This window comes from Lepidochelys kempii, chromosome 9 (genome assembly GCF_965140265.1).
Source record: "Lepidochelys kempii isolate rLepKem1 chromosome 9, rLepKem1.hap2, whole genome shotgun sequence".
NCBI lineage: Eukaryota > Metazoa > Chordata > Testudines > Cheloniidae > Lepidochelys > Lepidochelys kempii.
Window position 1 is genome coordinate 36,533,977 of NC_133264.1, and position 26,958 is coordinate 36,560,934.

At 41.1% G+C, this 26,958-nt stretch overlaps 1 protein-coding gene across 3 annotated transcripts in view; it reads left to right on the forward strand.

Annotated features, from left to right (window-relative positions):
• CUL3 (cullin 3) overlaps positions 1-22,432 on the forward strand; it is a 103,235-nt gene extending 80,803 nt beyond the window's left edge. For all 3 annotated transcript variants that reach the window (XM_073359926.1, XM_073359927.1, XM_073359928.1), the window contains 4 exons: positions 2,645-2,779; positions 9,456-9,642; positions 20,352-20,497; positions 21,447-22,432. In XM_073359926.1, the coding sequence (XP_073216027.1) occupies positions 2,645-2,779; positions 9,456-9,642; positions 20,352-20,497; positions 21,447-21,578 (600 nt within the window). In that variant the 3' untranslated portion in view covers positions 21,579-22,432. The remainder of the gene's footprint in view (positions 1-2,644; positions 2,780-9,455; positions 9,643-20,351; positions 20,498-21,446) is intronic.
• The last annotated feature ends 4,526 nt before the right edge of the window (positions 22,433-26,958 follow it).

The following is a 26,958-nucleotide window of genomic DNA, read 5'->3' on the forward strand; positions in this document are numbered from 1 at the left end:
ATCAGCTGAACCTGCGGACGCGGCAGGTAAACAAACCGGCCCACCAGGAGCTTTCCCTGAACAAGCGGTGGCCCTAGTTTGAGAACCACTGATCTAGACCATTCCTGACGGGTGTTTGTCTAACATCTCTTAAAAATCACCAATGATGGAGATTCCACAACCTCCCTCGGCAATTTATTTCAGTGCTTAACCACCTTGGCAGTTAAGAAGTTTTTCTTAATGTCCAGCCTAAACCTCCATTGCTGCAATTTAAGCCTATTGCTTCTTGTCCTATACTCAGAGGTTAAGAAGAACAGTTTTGGTCCCTCCTCCTTGTAACAACCTTTTTTATGTACTTGAAAGCTGTTATCATGTCCCCTCTCAGTCTTCTCTTCTCCAGACCAAACAACCCAATTGTTTTCAATCTTCCCATTATAGGTCATGTTTTCTAGACCTTTAATTATTTTTGTTGTTCTTCTCTGGACTTTCTCCAATTTGTCGACATCTTTCCTGAAACGTGGTGCCCAGAACTGGCCTAATCAGCGTGGAGTAGAGCGGAATAATTACTTCTCATGTCTTGCTTACAACACTGCTGCTAATACGTCCCAGAATGATGTTTTCTTTTTTTGCAACAGTGTTACACTGTTGACTCATATTTAGCTTATGGTCCACTATGACCCCCACATCCCTTTCCGCAGTACTCCTTCCTAGGCAGTCATTTCCCATTTTGCGTGTGTGCAACTAATTGATCCTTCCTAAATGGCGTACTTTGCATTTGTCCATATTGAATTTCATCCTGTTTACTTCAGATCATTTCTCCAGTTTGTCCAGATCATTTTGAATTTTAATCCTATGCTCTAAAGCCTTTGCACCCCTCACAGCTTGCTATCATCTGCAAACTTTATAAGTGTACTCTCTTATACCCTTATCTAAATCATTGATGAAGGTATTGAACAGAACCAGACCCAGAACTGATCCCTGCGGGACCCCACTCGTTATGCCCTTCCAGCATGACTGTGAACCACTGATAACTACTCTCTGGGAATGGTTTTCCAACCAGCTTTGCACCCACCTTGTAGTAGCTTCATCTAGGTTGCATTTCCATAGTTTGTTTATGAGACGGTCATGTGAAACAGTATCAAAAGCTTTACTAAAGTCTAGATATACCATGTCTACTGCTTTCCCCCTATCCAGAAGGCTTGTTACCCTGTCAAAGAAAGCTATCAGGTTGGTTTGATAGGATTTGTTGTTGACAAATCCATGCTGACTGTTATTTATCATCTTATTATCTTCTAGATGTTTGCAAATTGACTGCTTAATTATTTGCTCCATTATCTTTCATGCCATTATCTTCCATTATCTAACATGCCGAAGCTCACCCTATAGCACTACTTCCTTAAGCCATCTGTTGATAGTCATAATCTTATCTCGCCTTCATTCTCCTCCTCTAGGGACAGGTAGAATCCCTGAGCCTCCATTTCCTTAAGCATCTTCCCCAGCCTGCCATAGTCTCCTTTGATATATTCCAGCGAGAATCTAGCTGTATCATTTGTTCCCACATGAAAAACAGTCACTCAATTCTTTCCTGCTCCCATTAGGATCCATTTCAGCCTCAGATCCATATTCTGTATCTCAGCTCCTGGCAGGCAGCACACCCTTCTATTCTCTGGATCAGCTCTGGTGACATGCCTGTTTGTTCTTCTTAGTAGGGAGTCCTCAATTAGATAGATCTGCCTTTTTCTGGGGATGGTGTGATTCTCCGGCCTTTCTCCTGTTCTTTCTGGCTGCAAGTCCTCTTGTCTTTTATTCTCCCTTACAATCTTCTCTGAGTCAACCAGTATCCTCCTGCAGCTCTGAACTCTGGGTATCTCCATCGATTCTTCCCCTCTTCTTATAGGACTAGCTGTTCTTCCTTGCCCTCCCACCTTATTTTAGGCTGTGACTCAGACCAAAGTGAAATTTCTCCACCGTTGTTACATTGGAATTATGCTCAAATAAATTGGTTAGTCTCTAAGGTGCCACAAGTACTCCTTTTCTTTTTGCAAATACAGACTAACACGGCTGTTACTCTGAAACCTGACATTGGAATTAAGGTTTAAAAAAAAATTTCAAGGCAAACCTAATGTAGTTTCATAATGCCACTATTGTCGATTACACTTTTAAAGTTATAGAAAGCTTAAAATTTAAATTATACAAACAAAACAAGTAAATTTCATTTGTGAGAAATGGGGAGTAGTAAGCGCTGGAGAGATCAGCACTGGAAAGCTAAGCAAAGGTTAGAAGGCAGGAAGAGATTGTATGGTGCATGAGGACAGAGAAGGTAATCGAAGCGTAACTGCAACATAAACATAAAAGTAAGATTAGGACACACCAATAATATGGATTACTAAAAGAAGTTTTGGAACTGGTCTGGTTGGAGCAAAGGGACAAAGATTTTTGCTGCAGCTATTTTGATAAATTGGGGAGCAGGAAGACCTGAAGAGTATATTACAGTAGTTAGGCAAAATTGGAACCAAGCATATATTACTCTGGAACTTGTGGATTTAAAATCTCAAACTTAATATTGCTTAAGCATAGTTCTCCATTGGCTACATAAAAAGTTTAATCAGGAGATGGAAAAAATGTTTCTAAAAATGATTTCATGACTTCTTTTAAATTCAAACAGGAAGATGGCTCAGAGGTTGGTGTAGGAGGTGCCCAAGTAACTGGCTCAAATACAAGGAAGCACATATTGCAAGTCTCCACTTTCCAGATGACAATACTAATGCTCTTTAACAACAGAGAAAAATACACGTTTGAGGTATGATTTGTGGCTTTCTAAGCTGACTTTAAAAAACTGTTAAAATGTATTCTGCAGATAGATGCAGAGCATATGTAGATCTATGGTATTATATATCCGCCTGTACTCTTTCAGAAGTTGTGTAGGAAATCTTGACCTATGTACTCAGACCTTTTTGATGCCAAGGGGATATACCTCATTCGTCCTTAACCACCACCACCTCCCCCCTTTTTCTTTACTTGATAGTGAGAGTTCAGAATCCATAATAATTTACTTTTATGGTTAGAGAGATTGTTTTTAGCTCCATAATCTTGTCTGATGTATTGTTAATCCCTTAACATACGGAATGTGCATTTTTTAGAGAAGTTTCCATTGGGATTGTATGCTGTGAAACCCATATTAAAGGTACGGGCTGTGTGTAGCCGCAAGCCCCTCTTCCTTGGAACACTTATACAAAGGGGCCAGGGCCCTTAACCGTTTGTTTCCTTTAAAGGTGTTGAAAATTGGCTGATAGCCTTGTCATACTCTGTTCCAGAAACTCAGGATTTAGAAGTATATACCTTTAGACCCCAGCTGCATTTAGGGAAATGATATTCTTCACAGCAGTATAAAATACTATTTTAAGACTGCTTCAAGTTAAAAGGTTTTAATTCAGTATAGCCAGCTAGTGAAGATGGGGCCCAGATTGGTTTTGGTCCTTTTATTTAAGTATTCTTTCATGAATATGGGGATCCACTTGTACCTAAAGCATTAAAAAGACTGATTTCATTTTGTTTGGTCTTCTTCTTTTTCTTGAAGAAATCTTTATTCTTGATACATGTTTCATATTCTGAGTTATCAAACCTTGCAATAGGAAGAATCTGCCTTTATTTGATTGCTGAATAGTAGTTAATATATTCAGTACCAGTAAAATAGTGATGCTTTGCTCTGTTGACCTCATGATGTCCTATGATAGCATGACTTTGCAGATAGTGCATGCATTCACAAAAGCATAAGATTGCCAGAACATAGAAGCATCACTGATGTGTAAGTGCTTGTGCAAAACATAGAGGTTGATAGACTGACTTTATTTTTCAGTTGCCTTTGAAACTGCACTTTGCTGTTCTTTTTCTGTTTCACACAAGTATACTCCTGAGGGCATTCCGTGCCAAAAAATTAGAAATTCTGCAAGTTTTATTTGTCAATAAATAAATGCAGAGACTCCAGCATTGCAGTGGGGAGCACAAGCCACTGGCTGCATAAAGGTGGGAGATCACTCTGCAGCCCTCCAGTTTCTACCCCTGGGATATGGGCACTCCGTGGTGAGGCTGCACCTGACCTAGACACAGCACAAGGCCTGGGGCCTTGTCCCTCTGTGCCAGGTGCACCAGGTATGGGGCAGGCAGGCTCAACCAGGAAGGATCCAAGTGTGGAGGGGCTCGGTGTGGGGTGAGAGGATTCTGTATGGGACAATCTGGGTGCAAGCAACTCAGTGGAGGGCATCTGGATGCACAGAGGCTTATTGGTCCTGCTTTGAGCAGGGGGTTGGACAAATGACCTCCTGAGGTCCCTTCCAAACCTGATATTCTATGATTCTATGATTCATGCTGGGTGGGGGTTCCAGGTGCAGGGGCAATGGGACTCTCCAGGGGCTTCCAGGTGAAAGTGGTTGGGGCTCAGCAATGGGGTCTGGCTGTGGGGGGTCTCAGCAGCAGGTCTGGGTGCTGGGGGAGTGAGGCTCGGTGGGGTGGGGGTCTGGGTGCAGCTAGTGGGGGGTCAGTGGCATGGGGGTCTGGATGTGGGGGATCGGCCATCGTGGGGGTTTGAGTGCATGGGGCTCTGGGGGGTAGTCTAGGTACAGGGTTGGGAGTCAGGTACAGAGGCAGGGGGTCTGGGTGCAGGGGGACTCCAGATGCAGGGGTTGAGGTTCAGTGGGGTGGGGTTTGGGTATGGAGGGCTCGGGGAGTTCTGGATGTACCGCGTGGGGCTTGGCACAGGTGTCTGGGTATGGGAGGTCCAGATGAACAGGGATTGGGTGGATGGGGGACCAGCTCCCCGTACAGTGACCCTTCCCCCCCCTCCCCACAGCTGAGGAGCGATGGAGGCAGAAAGCAGGGGAGAATACTGGGCTTGCCGCGTCTGCGGGAGGTTTCTGGGGGTGGGTCTGACACAGCCCCAGCAACTCCTCTCCTGCCTGGAGCCCAGCCTGGACTAGCAGCTGATTCCAGCTCATGGTAGGAGCCACTTGCTGGGGTGTCCCCAGCCCAGCAGTGATTTACCTTTCTGCCAGCTGCTCCGGGTACCTGAAACGATGTACCTGCGCTGCTAGGGAGTGGTGCATGACAGCTCTTGAAGCTTCCCTGTCAGAAAGTGATTTTTCTGCAGGGGACACAAATTCTGCGCACATGCAGTGGCACAGAATTCCCTCAGGAGTGACAAGTACTGATGGGAGGTTGGACAGGTAGAGATCACCACAGCAGCCAAAATGGACAGTGAGTTCTAGTTTTTAGATTGTCTTCTATAGACCTATTGACTTAACAGTGCTGTCCCCACAAACAGTGGGAACCTATTGAGGCACTGGGGTGGGTGGGCTTGGCCCTGCCCATTGCTAAAGGCTACGAGCATGAGGGGAGGAGCCACCAAACCCAGGCATCAACTAAATCCAGGGGATAACAAATTAAAAAATAAGACTAGGAGTGCAGGTCACAGGGATCCAGGGGGAGACACCGAGCAGAGAATCCCAGACAGCGCCCCTTGCCCCTCAAGGCATCCAGGGAGGCAGTAGACATCACCCAGAGGAACTCTGCCCAGAGACAAGACTTAAAGAGCGATCAGAAGTAGGCCCCACAGTCACAGAGCACCCTGCCTTCCAGCTTCCTTTTCTGATGTGATGGATGGCCATTTTCGCCAGTGTCAGGAAAAGGTGGACGAGGAGGTCTCGTCACTTTGTGGGGTCACGGTCTATTGCTAGCCAGAGCCTAAGAGGGATAGAGGCCACTGAAGTCTCCCACTTAGATTGACTTGAAGTGATTTCTTCTATCCTTTGATGGGGGTCAGGAGACTTTTGCCCCATTCCAAAATAGCCGTGACATTGCTTGGTATGTGTGAAAATCTCATTGTGGTAGGCCAGGGCTTCTCCCCAGCTTCCAATCATACGCTGCCACACTGTCTCCTTTAAGAAGGCTTATTGTCCAAACATAAGTGAATAAAGGAAACAGAAATAGTCCCTTAGGTCACCCTTGTCCTAGGGTTTCATGGTCTCCCCTCCTACAGTCTCTGGTGATCCTGCTTCTTGCAACTTCCCAGTTCCAGACAGCTCTGTTCCCTTTCTGGAACACCAGTACCTGGCCCTTTGCTCCAGGGACTCTCCATGGGAATTAGCTCCACTTCTCTGTGGCTTCACTTCTCAGACCCAGCCTATCCCAGTAACTTATCCCTTTCCTGCCCTCTGATAAGTCTGTATAGACCCAGGTGTAATCCTGGTTCCTTTAATTGGCTCATTTGGGCCCACCTGCTCTGATATATGCATCTGGTTCTGGTCTACTCACAGGGACCAGCTACCCTGTGACACTCTATAGACTTTTGAGTGACCCAGCTCCCATTTCCAGCATTCTGCTTTCAGCACTCTATAAAGTCAGTACTTTAAAGGACGATAGTACAGCATAACGCCGAAGAAGTTCAAGTACCCTCTGTGCTGACGATAAGCAGAAGCACCAATAAAAAATTATGCCTTAGCAAAAGAGGAAGGAGTTTTTTCTAATCAGGCTTCTGTTCCCAGCTCTGCCACTGATGCACCAACTTTTAAATTTCCCTAAGCTCTTAGCCCCCATTTTGGATAAGTGGTAACTAAGGCAAATACTTTCTCTTTTGGAGCAGTGCTGACACTTAATACTTGATGAGGTACTATAGAAGCACAGAGTAGTACTAAGATTTTGAGGAAAGAGTTTTGCTTTTTAATTGTTGGAGGTTCATATGTTAGGGCTTTATGTAACTAGTTGGATATTTTTGTGGAGAAAAAATGGGCTTGTTTTAACGGTGCTTCCACATGAGAGGGAGGTTTTTCTGAATAGCTTAAGCTTTTGCATTCTCTTAATAACTTATCCCAGTCTTTCCAAGTGGGCTACTCCTTATATTCAAAACTTATGTTGTTGCTCATTTCAGTGTCTGGTGAAGAATACTTAAATACTTTGAAGTATATAGCATCAAAAGCTTGATTTGTTCACAAATTGAATATAAACTGAAGATTTGTCCCATCCCTAACCATGTCAATGTGAAATTCAAAATTTGATAAGTGAAATTGTTACATCATTCAGCAAAACTAGTTCATTAAAAGTTTAGACTGACTTCTTAATTCATGCTGTTCCTTTTTTCCCCTTTTTCCATGTTGGGAGAGCGTTTAAGGTTGGTGAAGCCTAAGAATTTAAAATTCTTTGGCTCTGTTGATTTTTCAACCATGTTAATGTTGAAACAATTATTTAATTCCTTGCTCTAAGAAAAAACCTTAAGATGTCTGGAATTTAACACTTTGTTTGTTAGTTATTGCAGCCTATTGTGTAGTTTTCCAGACATAGCTCCTTTAGATCTGTTTTAGATATGTTCAGCTGCATAATAGGTTGTAATTATAGCTTTCCTCCCCAAAATGAAATCTGTAACATACCAGATAACTGAAAGTAGGGGGAAAAACACTTTTAAATATCTATTTTTAATCTTAAAAAGATATTAAGTGTCTTTATAAAAAGATGTGCATTTCTAAAAATAACATGCTGATGACTTAAACTTTGTTAGGATGCAGTAACTCCTGTTGTTCATGTTAATAGAAAAATTCTAATTCTTCTACCCTTCTTCTAGAAACCTTTCTGTGCTACAAATTGCTTAGTACTCTCCACCCCCACCGAAGGCAACTAGTGGATGGTGCTCGTCGTATCACAGCATCAAACCGTTTCTGTGATGCTTATTTAAAGCCAATTTGTGCATTTCTGAAGGACCAGATTTAGTGCAAGTGTCAGTTTAAGGATGAACTGTAATGTTGAGAATTAAAATACGCACAGGGTGTAGTGAATGCCCCACATTGCCTGGTTAATAAGGGTGTACAGCATAAAAACTGGTTCTTAATTTTTATTTTAGTTCTGTATTTCACTTTCAATGGCAGTAGTCAGAATACTTTATTAAGATGAAAAGTACAGCAATGATTATTGATGGATTGATTTTAATCCTTTGGCATTCGAAATCAGGGTGTTGGACTGAAATCTCATTGGCAGCGGTAGGTTGTGCTGGAACTGCTGGCCTTGAGGCATTAAATTTAAATAAATAATTAAAAAGCTTACTTACTCATCGTTGTAAGCAGTTAATTTATATGGTCAAGATCCACTTCCTTCTGGTTTACTGAAGTGATCCTGATTATGCCATTGCAATAAGGTTCATTTTTCAAGACAAAAATGACTGTAATTTAGTCTTTAAAAATGCACTTTAGCTGAAATTTGATAAACAAATATAGGATAGAACCAAATTGGTGGTTTTATTTAAATGAAACTGGAAATGAGCAAGTATCAGCTCTTCATGTCACCCTAGAGGTGGGCTTTTTGGGTATTGGCAGGTGTAATGTGAAGGTGTTCTGCTAACACAGTCTGAAAGCACATTGCAGTAGTTCAAAACTTCAGCATCCATGAGAAAGTGGAAAATGAGGATTGATGCCTCAGCTTCTAAATGGCTCTCAGTAGACCTCTCAGAAACACTGACTTTCTAACATTTTTATGAGGAAGACAGCAAAACATGCCATAGTTTATATTTCTCCCAACAAAAAGTGACTCTGAGAGGCACTAAAACTACAGAAGCACTTGGTGGAAGTTTCAGAGGGACTTGACAGATAAGCTGATAACTCTGCTTTAGAAGACTGTGTGCAAAGCACTGCTGGGGTATATTTCTCTAGGAATTTTGTGCTTTGTATGGTTCTAACAGTGTTTTAGTAGACATCTTCCAAATGTCATCTCTTGTACTTTGAGCTGAGGTGAACCAGACACTCAGTTTTGTTCTCTGCTGAGTGTAAGGTGGAAACAAAACTAATCTTAAGCAGCTCTATGCTTTATTAGGAGTGTACTCTGCAGAAGGGTGAGAAAACACGTTTTTGTGAAAAGGCTGGTGCCAGGATGAGAGTCCTATTTGATATTTCTTGTAAGGCTGTTGCCTTTTCATGTTAACAAACTGCCTTACCTGGCTTGATAAGGTACTTTGGATAGCTTTCTGTCAGAAATGTCCTTGATCGCGATGTATATTTTTTTCATTGAACTGATGATGAAAGTAACATTGGAACTCAGGTTTCATTCCATAAAGCAACATTGGAGAGAATGGAAATAAACCCTTTTGGCTTTTTCAGGAGATAAATTGATTGATAACAGTTAATTATTTATTTTGTTCCTTTCATCACACTGGCAGCTGTTCACTTTAAATTATAATAGAAGAAATCCACTTTCTCTAAATCAACCAATGTTCATCATAAGCCTTTTTGCATAGTGCTTATTAGACTATCACTAAATGAATTCTAACTTTTCAAGCATCTAAAGGATCTAAATTTCAGAAATTAGTTTTGAGAGACCAGGATTATCTTTTTGAGCAGTCGTGGTTCCCCCCCCCCCCAATAAATAAATAAATTAAATAAATAAAGCTACCTAACATGTTCTGACATTATTTATAAGCTATTGATGATGTCGTGATTTTCCTTCAGGAAATTCAGCAAGAAACTGATATCCCTGAAAGAGAGCTTGTTAGAGCCCTACAGTCCCTTGCATGTGGCAAACCAACACAACGAGTTCTCACAAAAGAGCCTAAATCAAAAGAAATAGAAAATGGTCATATATTTACAGTGAATGACCAGTTCACGTCCAAATTGCACAGAGTCAAGATTCAAACAGGTAAGTCTGTTTTTATATTCAGTTCTTGTACTCCAAAAATAACTTAAGTTGTAAAATGTTGGCACCTGCCTTGAAGGTAAATGCATCACACTAGCAAAAGGAAAATATTAATCTGTAAAACTTGTTGTTGTCATTGACTAGTAGCCTGAAAGTGAAAATTTAAATGCTGAGGAAATCCAAAGCACTTACAGAAAGTAATAGTTGAGTTAAGTGGGGATGTTTTTTTTAAAAAAGTATGTAGTCCTCTCCAACTAGGAGAAGAAGGTGGAAGGACTGTAGCTTTTAAATTAAATTACTATGTTTTAAAACTTACTAGGATGTGTTGTGATTTACTTGGCGAGAGAGACATCTATAAGCGGTTCTCAGACTGTGGGTTGGGACCCCAAAGTGGATCACGACCCTGTTTTAATGGGGTTGCCAGGGCTGGCTTTAGACTTGCTGGGGGCCGGGGCCAAAGCTGAAGCCCAAGCCCCATTGCCTGGGGCCAAAGCCGAAGCCCAAGGGCTTCAGCTGTGGGCAGTGGGGCTCAAGTTACAGGCTCCCTGCTTGGGACTGAAACCCTTGGGTTTTGGCTCCCCCCCCCCCCCCCCACTTGGGGCAGTAGGGCTCAGGCGAGCTCAGGTTTCGATTCCCCCCTCCTGGAGTCGTGTAGTAATTTTTGTTGTCAGAAGGGGTCGTGGTGCAATGAAGTTTGAGAACCGCTGGTCTATCTCATAGATGTATAATTTGCTCTACTGCTATGAAATTACTGATTTGATGTTTTCTTCAGTGAACACTGGGTGCTGTTCCTGGCTGTGCTAGATGTTCATTGTTTCCTTGTTCAGTCATTATTATTTAATCCGAGATTCGTTTTCCTCACTTGTGGAGTCAGGATGATACTGCTACTAGTTGGAGTGGCTGCAAACATGTATTCCACTCAGGTGTGCACATGCCCAGCACACTGAAGCCAGTTTTATGTAGCAGTGCCCATCAGGTTGATGCATGCACCCTGCACATCCTTGTGGCCCTTCCTGAGGCTACAAAAGGGCACTGACACCTCTACCCCTTCAGTTCTTTCCCATGAATTGAGTTGGAGCTTGCTGTGCAGTTTTCCTCACATTTTTTTCTTATGCATAGTTGGCTAGTTTAGTTTTCTGATCTCTAAGTAGTTAGTTAGCAGTTAATATTTGTTAATTTATTTTTATTTTAAAGTTTCCTTTTAAGCGATTGTTAGTTTCAATGCTAGACACCATTGACATGCAGGGTTTGTTGGGCTTTATGCACTGCCTGTCATGTGGGTAGATATCCTGAATAGTTACCCCCCTTAAGTGCTGCCATTTCTTCTCTGCAAGAGGCACATTAAAGAGAGATGCAGTATTTGTTGCTCTTTCAAGAAAAGAATGCAGATTTTGAGAGACCATGACCTCATGGAGAGTTTTCAGGCTTGTCTTGACGCCCTGTTTCCTGCACTCAGACAGATCCCTGGACTTGGACTCTTCTCCACAGTGAAAGAGTGGGCAGTCGTCTTTTCCAGTGCCTCCCCATGAAAGGACACATAAAACAGACTGAAGTCACTCGAAGTCTAAGAACTTTGTCTTCTCTGAAAAAGGATTCAGAGCATCCTTGGGGCTCATCAGGTATCCAGGATAGAGCTGAGCCATTTACCTATTACTTCCCCAGTATTGCATGGGAGGAACTTGGTACTGTGCCATCAATTCCATAACTGACTGCAGGACAGCTGTTGAGTCCGATACCAGTGGGACCTGCAAGCTTTCAAGGCAGCAAAGTATTTGTATTTCTTCTCTGTTCCAGGCTCTCCTGTAGTTTAGGAGTCCATTGCTTTGAGGGCAACTCTTGGGGTACTGGGTCCTTCTCCTCAGTTCTGGTACAGAGACTGTAGCGGTACCAACATGAGTACCAGTTAAGGAGCGTGGCCAGGGTTCAGCTTCTTCTCTGGTACCATCTTTGGCGCGCGGTGCACATTATGTCAGCATCAGTACGGTCTCCATCCTCTCTTTTTGTCTGTCTCTGTCCTGGCACAGTCAGCCTTGGTACTAGAGTGAGAATTAGCTTGGATACTTACTACAGTTTGTACCACAGCACCAACTATGAGATATTTCCTGGCACCCTCTCATGATGCTGTACCATTGATGTCTCATGATGCCTTTAGGGTACAGACCGCCATATCTACTTCATTATGGCCAATATTGTCGTCTTTGTGATGCACTGGAGATCAACCAAGTCACCTCCTGGCCCCATCTGATTTTGCACCCCAAATGCCTTGTGACTATTCAGATGATTCCCTGCAGTGTGGTTTGGAGTCCTTCAGTAGTTTGCTGTTCCATCCTCGGTGCAAAAGGTCTAGCAAATCTTCCAGACTGCCTCCAGAAGGAAAGCATTGGTCCCAGGACAGGTCATCAGCAGGGGACAGTTACTGGCCTAGTTCTTACTGGTCTCCCCTGCCTTATACTTTACCTCAGTGGCCATTTTGGATTCCCTGGGGTGTTTCCCATTCCCCTAGGTCTCCAACATCTGTGCAGTTTAGGAGAAGGTCACCAGAGCGTACGATGACAGAGTTTCCAGAGCTGCCTTGCAAGTATGATCAGGCACTGTTACCCCAGACCAGCCAGTGCTGCAGGAGAAATCATTGCACAAGGAACTGATCTTTATCACAGGAGGATCCATTCGCTCCTGTTAACCTTTTTTCCTCCTCACATGTTGACTCCATGATTCTGGATGATACTTCTCCAATTCCAGATTATTTGAAGTTTCATCAGAAGCTTCTGAGAAGAATGGCTGTGGCTTTGGGCATACAAGTTCAGTTTGAACAAGAAGACACAACCTTTTTGACATTCTCCAGGCTTGTGCTCCAGGGAAGGTAGCCCTCCCTATTAATGAGGCTGTTCTAGGGCCGTCAAAAAACTTAAGGCATTCACCAGCCTCTTTAGCTCTAACAGCCAACTGCATGGACAAACACTATCATGTCCCTTTGCAAACTGGGATGCAATGTGTAAATTTACTGAGAAACTGGTTACCAGAGGAGACAAAGGAAGAATTTAAGGTTTTCCTCACAGAAGGTTGTACGGTAGCCAAGACATCAGTCCAGTCTATGCTTGATGCAGCTGCTCGGGTGATGGCCTGTGCAATAACAATGAGGAGAGCTTCCTGGTTATGGAACTAAGGAATAGCTACAGACATGCAAAAATTGGTATGCAGGGCTTGTTGGGCTTTCATTTTATGGTCGGTAGTGCTTTTTGGATAAAACCGATGAGACCTTACATTCTTTTGACTCAAGCTACGCTTCGCTCATTAGAGATCTGTTCCAGTCCCTAACAGGTGACAATACAGACCTCAACAACCCCAATACCAGCAGCAATATTACAGGCAGTCTTTCAACACATCAAGGCAACCAAATTCTTCAAAAAGAAACATAAATCACTGACTCCAGCACCACACAAGCAGCTCATGCTCAATCAGTTGTAGGGAAAAGCCCGAAGTCTGGGCAGCTACTGGTGGGCCGCGGTGCAGCCACCGGTCTCCCTATGGGCAGCACTCAGGCTCCCAGTGGGGAGCTGGTAGCTTTGTGGGCGCAGCCCGGCTTGGAGCGGGGAGCCCGGGGATAGCTGGCTCAATACAGTCATTTGCATGCATTCTTCCTTTTTTCTCAGTGCTTGGGAATTTGTAATGACAAACACGAAAGTTTATGCCCAGATAAATGTGTTAGTCTCTAAGTTGCCACAAGGACTCCTCGTTGTTTTTGCTGATGCAAACTAACACAGCTATCACTCAGTAATCAGTTCTAAGCACTGTAAGAACGAATATCCTTTTCAGTTTCTGCCCATCCCTTTTCAGGGCCCCATCTCACAAATCAATACTCCTTACGAAGTTCAGATTCTGCTTACACTAGGGGCCACAGAATAAGTTCCCCTTCAACCTCAGGGAAAGGGATTTTATACACAATTCTTTCTTTTCAAGTCCAAGAGGGTTTGAGACTCATTCCAGATCTTTGAAATTTCAGCAAGTATGTGAGATTTTTGCAAGATCTCCCTAGCATCAGTTATTCCTTCCCTAGATTGCAATGACTGGTTTGCTTTACTCAATCTGCAGGATGCTTACTTCCATGTGGTGGTCACGCCAAATCACAGGAAGTTTCTAAGACTTCTGATAGTGGGACAGCGTTATCGGTACACAGTACTTCCCTTCAGCCTATCATTAGCCCTGCCACTATTCCCAAGTGCCTGGTCATTTTGGCAGCCTGTCTGGAGGAAAGGAATTCATGTTTTCCCTTATCTGGACAAATGGTTCATTCAGGGCAGATCTGAACATCAGGTTCTCCACCACATCAGGTTTATCCTTTGTCTTTTCAACTGTCTAGAAATGTACATTTTTCCCAACACACAATCAAGTTCTTTAGAAGTCCTATGATTCTGACTGCTTTTCTCCCTCAGAAGAGATAGATTTCAGACAATTCACTAGTTGTGCATGTCTCTCAAGTCACACTCTACTACCACAGCCTGAGCCTGACTGAGGTTACTAGGCCACATGGCCTCACGTACTTATGTGACCCAACTTGTCAGGCTGTGCATGCACATCTTCCACAGATGACTAAAGTCAGTCTACTGAACAGACATCCCTTAGACAAGTTGGTACATGTACTTCCTTCTGTCCTAGTGTCTTTAGAATGGTGGATGGATTAAAAAAAAGTATGCGGGGGGGAGGTATTATTTTCTTGTCGTCTTCCATCCAAGACTCTCATTATCAGTATGTCTGATAGGATGGGATGCTTACATAGGTTTGTTAGCCAAGCATTATGGACAGAAGACAAATCGACCCCTCATATCTAATATCCTCAAATTTTGGCCAGTTCTCAAGGCTTGCTGTGCTGTTCTCCCTCATGTCAAGATATTGTAGGTCCAGATTATGACGGGTTGCCCCCCTTTGGATGCCACCTGATGTGCTGAGATACCACTGAGCCTGCCTGTTATGCCAACCTGGGCACCCTTTTTACCTGTCTTGCCGAGCCAAGCTATTAAGCTTCCTCCAGCACACACACAGGCAAGGCCACACCAAACTGCAGAACAAAACAGACACTGAGATTAGTTCTGGGAAGGTTCATTTTAAGGGATTTGCCCCAGCACTCAGGTGTCCACCTCCCTTGGAGTGCAGACCCAAAGATATATTTTGAAATCCGCCTCCTCCCTCAATGTGGGGGAAGGTATGCACAATTATGAATTGTACACACGGGGTTATGTTATAAACAAGCAATAAGTTTATTAACTACAAAAGTGAATTTTAAGTGAACATAAGAGATAACAAATCAGAAAAAAGCAGATTACCGAGCAAATAATCCTAGGTACGTAGGCTAAGATCAGTATACTTAAGAAACAGGTTACAAAATGTAATTTCTTACCCTAAATGGTGTTTTAGACAGGTTGAAAAGTTTCTGTGGTTCAGCATTCCAGTTATATTTCTTTTCAGACTGGACCCCTGTTTCAGTCTGGAGCCCCCCCGGCCTTCCCTTCAGGTAGCTTTAACAGTCTTTCTTCTTGGGCAGACAGGCCATGGAGAGGAGGAGTCCCATTTGCCTTCCTCCCCACTCTTAAAGAGGATTTACATAAGGCAGGAATCCTTTGTTTCCCAAACTTGATCCCCCTTCCTTTACCTGGGATGTCTTGTAACTTTCCACTGTAATGTTTAGTATCAGGTGACAAGACTACCTGACCTAATAGTGTCACAGTTACATCCCCAGACACCTCCAAGAAGAGAAAGAGATTAGTATCTTCATGGTTTTGTTGTTCCTTCCTGATGGCTCTTCAAATTTGATGGCCTGTCTGGTGGGTGTCTTCTCAATACACACCCAGTAATAATGGTTACATAGTCCATATTCCTAACTTTAGATACAGAAATAATAAATGCATACAAATTGGATAATCATTTTCAGTAAATTATAACCTTTCCAATGATACTTTACAAGATCCATCTTGCATAAAATACATCTCAAATGTCCTATCCATATCATAAGCATATTTCCATAAGGAATATGGAGTGCAAGTCCCACAGATACTGATTGATAATACAACCATTATGTACTACCCAAACAGATGAGGAGGTGCATGGTCCAATAAATTTGGTCAAGAAGTAATGAAACTCTGGGAACTTGCATCAAGAAGGGCATTACTACTTTTAATTTCAGTTTACCGCTAAGCTCCCAATACCTTTTGGCCAGTCATCTCAGGATTTTCTCAAAATCTCAACTGGTCTCTGAAGAACCATCTTTTTCAAGTTTGGAGTATTCCATCAGTCAGCCAATTTCAACAAAAGAAATGCCATCAATTCTGTTCTTCATGGGGGCAGAGTCTCATGTATGCATTTCTCTCCTTTCATCACATATGTGAGGCTCAAATTGCAGCAAGACCATGCCAAGATAATTCTTCTAGCTCCAGCATGGTCGAGACAGTGTTAATTCTTGGATCTTCAAGCCAGGGCTCTCAACTCCATACGCAGCTCCCTGCTGAGAGCCCAGCTCCCCCGACCTAGCTAGGCTCCACGCCCAAAGTCCGGGCAGTTCCTGGTGGGGCTGCGGTGCAGCTGCTGGGCTCCCTGTGGGCAGTACCCAGGCTCCCAGTGCGGAACTGGTAGCTAGGTGGGCGCAGCCCGGCTCGGAGTGGAGAGCCCAGGGGTAGCGGGGCTCTAGCTGGAGCCGCCCATCCTCCCCAGGGTGACAGCTCAGCTTTTTTCTCAATATCACGGCTCCATGCTGGAGCCATGAAATTGACAAGAATGACAGCCAACAACCGATATAAGTAATGCACGGACCCTGCATCGCCCTAACTAAACCGACATAAGCTCTACACCCGTCATGGAGATGAAGTTATTATGACTGTGTAGTAGGGCACTCACATCAGCGGGAACAAGGCTGTAGTGTGTACACTGACCTAATTAGGTTGACATACACTGCTATATGTCAACCTAACTCTGTAGTGTAGACCACGCCTAACTAATACTTAACTAGTTCTTTCCCTATTTTAGCCTCAGATTTTCCCCATTTACATTGGTGGTCACTGCAAGAGTTGTCCAATCACTGCTAACCTATTCTGGTGAAAACTGAAACAAAAAGGCATGTAACACTTCGGTCTTTGCTGCATTTTCTGTTACTCTGTCCCTCCTCATTGAGCAATGGGCCTACCCTGTCATTGGTATTGATCTTCTTGTTTCTGATGTATTTTTAAAATGTTTTCTTGTTAGCCTGTATATTGCTAGCTAGTTTAATCTTTTTTTGTGCTTTGACCTTTCTAAGTTTGTCCCTACATGCTTGTGTTTTTATTTATATATATATATTCATTGTTCATAATTTGACCTAGTTTTCACTTTTTGTATGACTCGATTTTGAGTTTCAGGTCATTGAAGATCTCCAGGGTAAGCCAGGGTGGTCTCTTATCATGCTTCCTGTCTCTCCTATATACTGGGATAGTTTGCTCTGGTGCCCTTAGTCATGTCTCTTTAATAAAATTGCCAACTCTCCTGAACTTTTTTTTTTGCCTTAGACTTGCTTCTCACAGCATCTTACCTACCAATTCTCTGAGTTTGCTGAAGTCTGTCTGCTTGAAGTCCATTGTCTTTATTGTGCTGTTTTCCCTTCTGCCATTCCTTAGAATCATGAGCTCATCATTTCATAACTTAGACCCAAGCTGCCTCCCACCATCAAATTCTCAACCACTTCCTCCCTCTTTGTCCGAATCACTCTAGAACAGCCTCTCCCCTAGTTGCTTTGTTCACCTTCTGAAATAAAAAGTTGTTTCCAGTGGATTCCAAGAACTTGTTCAGTTTGCATTCCAGTTCGGGGAAGATCTGTTTTGGGGTGGGGGTTTCTTTCTTTCTCTCTCTCTTTCTCGCTAGCTGATGGTTTCTAGACTTTTAAAAGAGATTGTGTAATTCTTTCCCTGGGTAAAGGATGCATTGCCACCTTGGAATCTTAATATTGTATAGGCCGCTTTAATGGGCCTTCCATTTGAACCTGTAGGCCACCTGTTCTTTGTGTTGGCTATGTCAGAAGACATCTTTTCTCATAGTCATTACGTTAGCCAGAAGAGTGGGTGAGCTTCAGGCTGTCATGGCAGGACTCCCATATATACTATGTTTTCAAAGATAATGTAGCTTTGTGGCCACAGCCGAAGTTCCTGACTGAACTGGTATCTGCCTTTCATCTGAGCCAGACAATATACTGACTGGTTTTCTTCCTTCAAAACCACACTTACACAAAGATGACGAATATATACGTACTTTGGAAGTAAGGTGAGCATTAATCTTTTAACTGGACAGGACTAAATCTTTCAGGTTGACTCCTTGACTGTGTATTTCTTATGTTGATAGAATGAAAGGTCACATCACAGACAATTTCTAGATGGAATATTTCCTGTATTATGGTAGTTTATGGATAGCGAACACACCACTTCCACAGAGACCGTCTGCTCATTCAATCAAAACAAACTACTTCAGTGGCTTTTCTGAAGGACACATCCATGTTGGATGTTTGTAGAGCTGCCAGTTGGCCCTCAGTGCATACCTTCACTCATCATTACACCATCGTGACTGCTCTGAGATCTCATGCAAATTTTGGGAAGGCTGTGTTGTGGTCACTGTTAAAGTCACTCTGAGCCCTACCTTCTAACAGTACTGCTTTTTGAGTTACATCTGTGTAATACACATGTGCAGCCACTTGAAGAAACAAAAACTATTACTTACCTGTTTTGTCACTGTTTTTCAAGATGTTGCATGTGTATATTCCACTAAACCCTTCCTTCCCTGTGCATTGGAGTCCTGTTTCATATTTCTGGCGTGAAGGAACTAAGGGGGATGGGGGAAGCGCTGCCCTTTTACAGACTCAGGAGAAGCCATGAGTATGTGCAGGGTGCATGCAATGCCCTGACGGGTACTTCTGCAAAATACTCTTTGGCTCCAGCATGCTGGGTGTGCTGGGAGTGCAATACCTGTGTGCAACAACATCTTGAAGAATAACAGTACAGGTAAGTAACCATTTTTGCCTAGCTCACTAAAGTTTTGAAGTTAAATTGTTTGTGAATATGTTGAGACGCTTGTATATGTGTATGCATATGTGAGTGCAGTGTGTTAGTACTTATTATTTATACACTTCATGTATGAACTAAGATCTATCTAACCCCTATCCCACAATACACAGTGGTAGCATTTAAAAAGCATCTTAAAATATTCTGTAATTTTGAGAGAGTGTAATAGAACATATCACTGGGACTGGTAGTCTCTCAGGTACGTTTTAACTGCAATCACTGTACTTCTCTCATGCCAGACATTACAGACATTCTAACCCTTTCCTAACAGTGGATGTGGACAAGGCTGCAAACGTCTTAAACACAGCAGTATGCTCTTATGATTACACTACATATATGTTGTTGCATACACTACAGTGGACTTGGGTGTCTGCAGATGCAAGCAAAATGCCAAGGTATCCATGATTTAACATGTCTACCTTGGATGGAGTATTCTTAAGGTGGCAGAGACACAATAGCAGGTTACAGGTGTTTTAGAGCACCTTAACTAGGGCCTCACATACTCCGTGGCACAAGAGGACCAAGTTCTGTGGCAACACCTAAATTCCAATGGGATACTAAATTATTCTCTTACTGTGCGGTCCTCTTATTCCCATCACCCTTTGCACTACATAAACAAGTACAATATGGCTCTTAATTGAAAATACTCATTGATGCAAAGTTCGTACAGTTATTTTCATCAGAGATTATATTTGAGTTTTGGCCTCTTGTTTTCTCTGCTAGCAGCACAGCAGAACCAATTCTTGACTCCATGAGAGGATGTATCTTGCAGCATTCTCTAGTGAACAACTGAAAAAGAAGGTTCTTTCTATCCTTAGCCAGAGGGAAGGCTGCCATAATGTTCAGGGTTTTTGAGTGGAGAGAGTAAAATGAGAAAAGAGGATATTAGAAGCTAGAAGAATCCTATTCGAAAGCAGGAAATATTGAATTTGTGTGTGGGAGAAGAGGTGCCCAGAAATAATATCTGTAGGGGGGGAGAGACTGGAAGCAAGCAAGGACAGAAATAAGAAATTGGTAGAAAATGCACAAAATCCAAAAGGGGCAGAGAACAAAGTGAATAGGTTGATTAATATTTTTCTTTTGGCTAATTATCTTCAGCAGTTTAACTGGTTTGGAAAGTAAACTTGTAAATAAAATTCTGTCCCTTTCCTTACTATGTTGCAATTCCCACTGTAATTGAAACATTGCCTTAATTGAAACAGTCTCCTGACAAGCAAAGGAAATAAAAACCAACTACGCTGTCAGAACAATTTAATAAGAAAACACCATATATAACCCATAGCTCCAAAGTTAATTTGGCAAAATCGGAGTAATTTTAAATAAAAGAATCTTCAATCTGACAGTAGCCAAAAAAAGTTTTGCAAAGTTCAGTACTGTTTGAAAAGCAGAGAAGTTTACTACATTAAATTTTAAACAGTAAATAGCAATTGACAACACAGTAACACATATATAGCAATCAATGCATGTGTAAGTACTTTCTTACATGTCTGTCTTCTTGCGGCCACGTTTCATTAAAAACCACACTTGAAAATGTTACAAACCAAGAAACTTAATTCCACTGTGGGTGAAATTAAATTTTGTGCATGTTAATGTTATTGAAATTAATAATTTTGACTTTTGCTTAAGGTATTTCATCTTCTCTTTTAGTTGCTGCCAAACAAGGGGAATCAGACCCAGAAAGAAAAGAAACAAGGCAGAAAGTAGATGACGACAGAAAACATGAGATAGAAGCTGCTATAGTGCGGATAATGAAATCTAGAAAGAAGATGCAGCACAATGTGCTAGTAGCAGAGGTAACATCACATGTAGTATTGAGGTGGTTAAGAGGTTAGGAAGAGGGCACATCTTAGATTTCTCTGTCAATTGTTACTCTTCTATTAATGTAGCAAAGTTACAAGGCCTTGTCAGCTGTTAGATTTTTAAACTGATTCTAGAGAGACTTTATATTTTTATCTCATACCTCTGGAAGCATAGATGTATTTAATTCCTTTAGTTCCTATTATGTCAACCAGTTGCTTATAGTACAGTGGTTTATAACAAAAAACAGTAAGTTGACTGCAAAAGATTGATATCCTGTATTGAACTTGTAAATTGCTAAACACGGGGTCTTATGAGCTGCCAAGGGGAGTGAGTTTCAAAGAGTGAACCTTTTGTAGGGAGAGTCCTGACACTCATAGTTACTAAATTTGAAGGCTGTACAGAAATCAAATGTCTTCCAGCCAGTTCTAACTGCCATGATGGGTGTAGGTTGAGAGGCTTCATGATGAGCACTCAGTTGCACCAAGAAGTGAGAGAGCTGACGATAAGGAAACTTCAGCACAGAGTTCATGCCAACCATTCTTCTTGACATAAATTGATTGGCTGCTGGTGTGAGGAAGGATGTTTTTCCCCATATGTATAACTGCTTAATGGCCTTCCCTGGTGCATTATTAGGTTTTTGTCTTTCTCTGAAATATCAGCTATTGACAAGAAAGGAGGTCCAATATTGAATGTGATGGACCACTGGTACAGAAATAAAAAACAAATTAATTTTTATATGGATTAATCTAATTTCTATTACAAACTCAAAATTTTTCAGTTGATTAGTACCTGAAGTGTGGAGCTGGCCATGTAAACTTTAAAGGTTACACACAACCTGTTTTTAACATGTTTATGATTATTTTTAGTGTGCATTTGTGTTGTGCAGCCTTACGCATTATCATCTGCAATATAGCATTAATTGTTCTTGTTTTTATGTCCTAGGTAACTCAGCAGCTGAAAGCCCGATTCTTACCAAGTCCAGTTGTTATTAAAAAACGTATTGAAGGACTTATTGAGAGAGAATATTTGGCACGAACACCTGAGGATCGCAAAGTATACACTTACGTAGCATAAAATGCATTCAGCAAATTTGATTTATTCTTGGACTATACTCTTCGCATGAACTGGGAAGTTCTTTTAAATCATTAATATTAAAGACGACCATCTCTTCTATTAAATTACAATACATGTTCTAGACCATACAGATCAAGCCTTTACTCATTTTGAGAGTTTTCAACATCAATTGATTGAGCTTCAGGCTTTTCAACGTTATCCCTGTAGAGATCATTCTTATAATTCCTCGGGAAAATGTGAACGTGCTGCGTTTGTTTTCAAAACTGTATGAAAACAGAAAAAATAAAAACAAATTTAGAAAATACAGCTCATTAAAAATAAAATTGTTGGAATTTCATTTCCCCAAATCTTCAGTGTTGATGTAAATGTGTTTCTGTAGTGTTGCTTAGCACTTTGCGCATTGTATAAGTTGGGTTTAAAAACAACACAACTGGTAAGACAGAATTCCCGGTTATATTGCTCTGCTTCAGACATTTCTTTAACTAGCCATGTTTAATTTAAATATTTGGTAAATTTATAAAGACCCAAGAATACAATTTTAGCATGCTTCACTCTTCCAGCTGCACTCATTATTGTTCTGGCAATATGATCAGGAACCTTTTTGGGCTCAGTAAAGACCGTAATAATTTTGGCTTTCCCTTCTGTAATTTGAGTTCTTCCAAATTAAATTCTATATTGATTAGGTTTGTTCTGGTTTCTTTATAGGAAAAAGGAAAAGGTTTTAGTGTGTATAAACTGTATAATAATTTTTGCTGTTGTACTCACTGCTGATAGTGGATTGTACAGGGCGATGTTTTTATTTCACTTAATGTAGACACAATAAATTTAAAATAAACGGATTTAGTGTACACAAACCACTAATTCAGTTGTTTTAGAGCACAGGGAGTACAATTTGTTGAACTAAATACTGCCCCTTGAAGAAACACACCAAGACTACACCTTGTTTATTAATGTCATGACCGACCAGAAGGTTTTCCACGTTAAGTACGTATTTCAGGAGATTAAAGTGAAGCCATTGTGCACTATTAATTGTTTTAAAATGCAATCTGAAAATGCAATAAATATTCTTACTTTAATCTTAATGAAATCTTCAGTTCTTACAGTAAAACTTCTTTCAAATATTGTCAATGTGGTTCAAACCGTGGATTTCAAAATTGTGATTCATGGACATCGTTTTTCTTTGATAAGTCCGTTTCACTGCCTGCGGATGTGTATTGTACTAAAGATTCTTTTGATTAAGATATAGTTTTGACGTTACAAACAATGTACTCTATTCAGCTTCTCTTCCATAACTATGGTTTTCTCCATTTTTCATCAAACTACTGTACTTTTATTCTCGGTTCTCCTTAATTGTGCTTTTTCACAAGAGATTTAAAAAGATAATTGGGAAAGGCTGCTTATAATATAGACACCAATTTGGAGTAAAAAAACCTGGTTGATGATCATGAAGCATTAAGGTACTGCTTGTGCATTTGTTAACTGTATCTGACAAAGGTTTCTGTTCAAATATATGGTAAAGTATATCAACGTAATTTCAGTATGGATAAAGATGCCACATAGCTGTTTCCATAGCATTTTGGGCAATGTTTTTACTCTGGTCTGCATATGTGTAGATTGATTTTACTTTTGTTTCACTGTCCGCATTTGACAGCTAAGAAAATATATTTCTATCTCAAACATTTTATCTTGAATATTTTGTAATTTATGCAACATGCTTCAAAGTCCAAATAAAAGAGTGTCTTTCATTTTATCCCCAAAAGTTCCAAAAATTTTGACTAGACCAGTTCTGAGTGATCAGAGTGAAAGAAAACTCCCAGGCTTCAACATTTTCTTTGTATTTCGCTAACTTCTGTTTCAACATTGATATTTGGCAAGCAGCCAGGCTGGAAGGTCTCTGTGGTGTCAGTTATTAAATACCTGTGTGTATATGAATAATATATTTTAAGTGACAAAGGTATTTATTTTCAATAATGCTATGGATAGGTAGCACCCTTCCATGATTGTTTTCCAAGTACAGTACACCTACTAAATGAGATAACAGAATTATTTCAGAGTACCTCTATGGACTGTTGTGTCCTAAGACATTTAAAATTTTCCCCAAATATGTGCTTTGTCTCATGTTTTCTGATGTGTAACCTTTTATAAATTTTCCAGATACAGGAAAAAATTGTTTGTTTTGTTAAAAGGCGTTGATGTGGTAAAGTATCAAAAACCTAGACATTCAAATTTAACACTATATAATCTGTGTTTTTGAAAAGAAGGGGGGATGGAAAAGTGAAATTCTAATTCCATTGAAGTCAATGGAGGTTTTAGGATTTATTTCAATGGGGATAGATGTTAATGTTGCATGTGTTCTAGCTCTTGGCTGTCTCACATTTAATGTTATGTGTAAATAATTGTGTGTAGTTGTGTAGCTAATGTTTTTTAACCTACATAAGCATAGTATGTGAAAGGATAGCAGGGTAATTTAAACCTCCTTAAGTAACAAGGAATGGAATTTTTTACAATTTAAAATGACTAGAATTTTAAAGAGACAAGATGGGTGGGATAATACTTTTTATTGGATCAACCTGTGTTGGTGACAGAGACAAGAGTTCAAGCTACACTGAACTCTTCAGATCTGGGCAGCTCTGTGTAGCTCGAAAGCTTCTCTCTGTCAGCAACACAAGTTGGTTCAATAAAAGACGTCACCCATCTTGTCTTTCTAATATCCTGGGACCAATGTGTCTACAACAATACTGCAAACAGAATTTTAAAGACATTAATGATTTTAAAATTTGCTTGTGTGATCCTTCGAAAAATCTTACCCATAAACATTAAATGTGAGGTAATGAAGCAGAAGATATCTTTATGTATCTAGATGAGGATATTCAAACTGAAGTCAGACTTAGAGAACAGCAGAAAATTGCTACAGCTCCTTTTAAGGTGAGTTTAGTACTGTGTTTTTAGAATGTATACATGTGAATTTAAAATGTCTTGTGCAAACTGTGGAAATGTCCTGCTGTTCCTTATCTGATTTCACTTCTGATCTTCTTTTCTTAATGAGTTAGGCTCTTCCCACTGAAATTTATTAAAATGGCATATATAGAGTTTACACAGCTGTTTGTATTGATGGAGAATATGAACATTATCAAGCATTTTTAAATACTGCTATGTGTAATTCCTTTATTAAATTTATTTTTTTTATATTCATCTAAGACAGTGAAGTGAAAAATTAAAAAAAAAAATACCCTGCAGTTTTTCTTGTAAGATCTCAGGGCAGAATTTCAAACCAGTGGTGCCTAAAATTACTCCTAAATCCATATTTGCCAATGGTGCCTAAAATTAGACTTCTAAATCCATTTTTAGGTCTCTAAACACACATGGCCAGACTTCAAGATGTGCTGAGCATTCCTACGCAAATTGTAAAGTAATAGTTAAGGCTCCATGACTGCAACTTCAACAACACATGATAAAAAGTCATTGCATCTATAACCACCCCATCTACACTTATCGGTTTCACTTCTCAACTTCAACTACCTCCCTTCCCCATCCACATCGCCACTCTGAGTTTTCTTTTATGAGCTTCCTTGTAAATTCAAAATTTATACCATAGTGTTAGCAGCAGCATGGTTTAGTGCAGTGGTCCCCAAACTTTTTATTGCATGCCCCCCTTTATTTCTATCTGTTCCCTCCCCCTTCCCCCTGGGCTGGAAGCGGGGCTGCGCCTCCAGGGAGGGGCATGGAGTAAGGGGGCCACAGCTGGGGCTGGGAGCAGAACCAAGGCCAGGAGTGGACTGGCCCGGACCCCAGCCACCCCCCCACCAATGTTCCTTTGCACCTCTTAGGGGAGGCATGCCCTACACTTTGTAGACATCTGGCTCAGTGGTTACAGTACAGGATTGGGAATTAGGAGGCTTTGGTTTATGAGCAGCTATGATTCCCATTTACTGTGTGCCTCAGATACTCCAATCTAAAAAATTCCCCCATGCCTACAAAAGTATGTGAGGAGGTTAAGCTTAATATTTATAAAGCAGATTCAGAGTCTTGGATGGGTAAGTGCGTAAGTTAAATGGTGATAGTTATTTTTTTTTCCCTAGACTTTTTGCAGTCACACAAGTCATTACAGGAATATTGAACTTTCCTCTTACTTAGTAAAAGTGAATTCAGTGCTGGGGAAAACCTGCTCAGACAGCCCCGAAGCCTTTCACATAAATCCCTCTCCCACTCAGTTCTAGTGTATACTGGGATGTTATAGTATTATCAGGAAATCAGCAATTGCAAGATACCAGTGTTGTGGACCTGCAGAACAAAAGGGATAATAAGCTAAGTGCACCCATTGACTGAAATGCCCTTTATCTATGGATTGAATCAGCTATTACTGTAGTTTTCTGATGCCCTATATAAAATATCATTTTTTTTTACTATTGCATTGTTCATGTTGTCTCCTTAAGTGGAGAGTTCCTTAATTCTTCAGGAGAAACTTGAGTCATTCTGCAGCCTTTATTGAGGAAGGCTTGCTTAAAGAGAGGAATCCTTTCTTGTGGTCCAAAGTAGCCACAACTTGGACTTTTCTTTGATCTCCAGTTGTAGTGCATGGCACACATGAGGACCTGCCCCCGTAAGAGACTGGTTCCTGATAAATTCATCCTGGGCTCCAGCAACTGCAATGTTCCTGATAAATCAGGTTACAGGAGAGGTTGCCTGTATTTTGGAAGCATGCAGAGTGGGGTTAGGAGGGGAGACGGTCTAAGGAGGATCTCTCCTCATACAGTGTTCTGCAGAACGAAAGATTTGGAGGGCCATTGACTTGCAACTTCTGTCCTTCGGTATATTGAACAACTTGATGGACCTAATGCACAAAATGTGTTTAGTGTTTTGAATCTCTGCAAAGCAAATTCACTTCTGCCTTGGCCATGTATCTACTGTGATAGAAATGAAAGTTAGAGAAAACTGGATTATGTAGTTTCAGATGAGAATAGCTAGTGGACGCTTAACTAACACTGAACTCAGCACTGGAACAAATGACTGTGAGAAAACAGCGACATGATGTCAATTCATGATAAGTGGAGCATACAGTAGCTGACACACAGCAACATCCATATAGCTGATGTAACCAGTCCATTTATGTTTGGTAGTACACTTAGTTTCTTTAGGAGTCACAAGTTTGTTGAACCATGTCTCTGTAACCTGTCCTGGATTTTTGGTCTAACCTATTTACATGACAGAACTTGCTACTGCTAAACGACATTGCTGTGTTGACAGCAATGTGAGTCAAGCTTACAAAGCAACTTCATTTCTTCCCAGGCCTCTGTTACTGGCGTAAGAATTCAGACCAGTGTCGATCCCTTGAAGCTAGTAACATTTAATGCCACTAGTGAGATAAAAGTTTGCAGGTCTA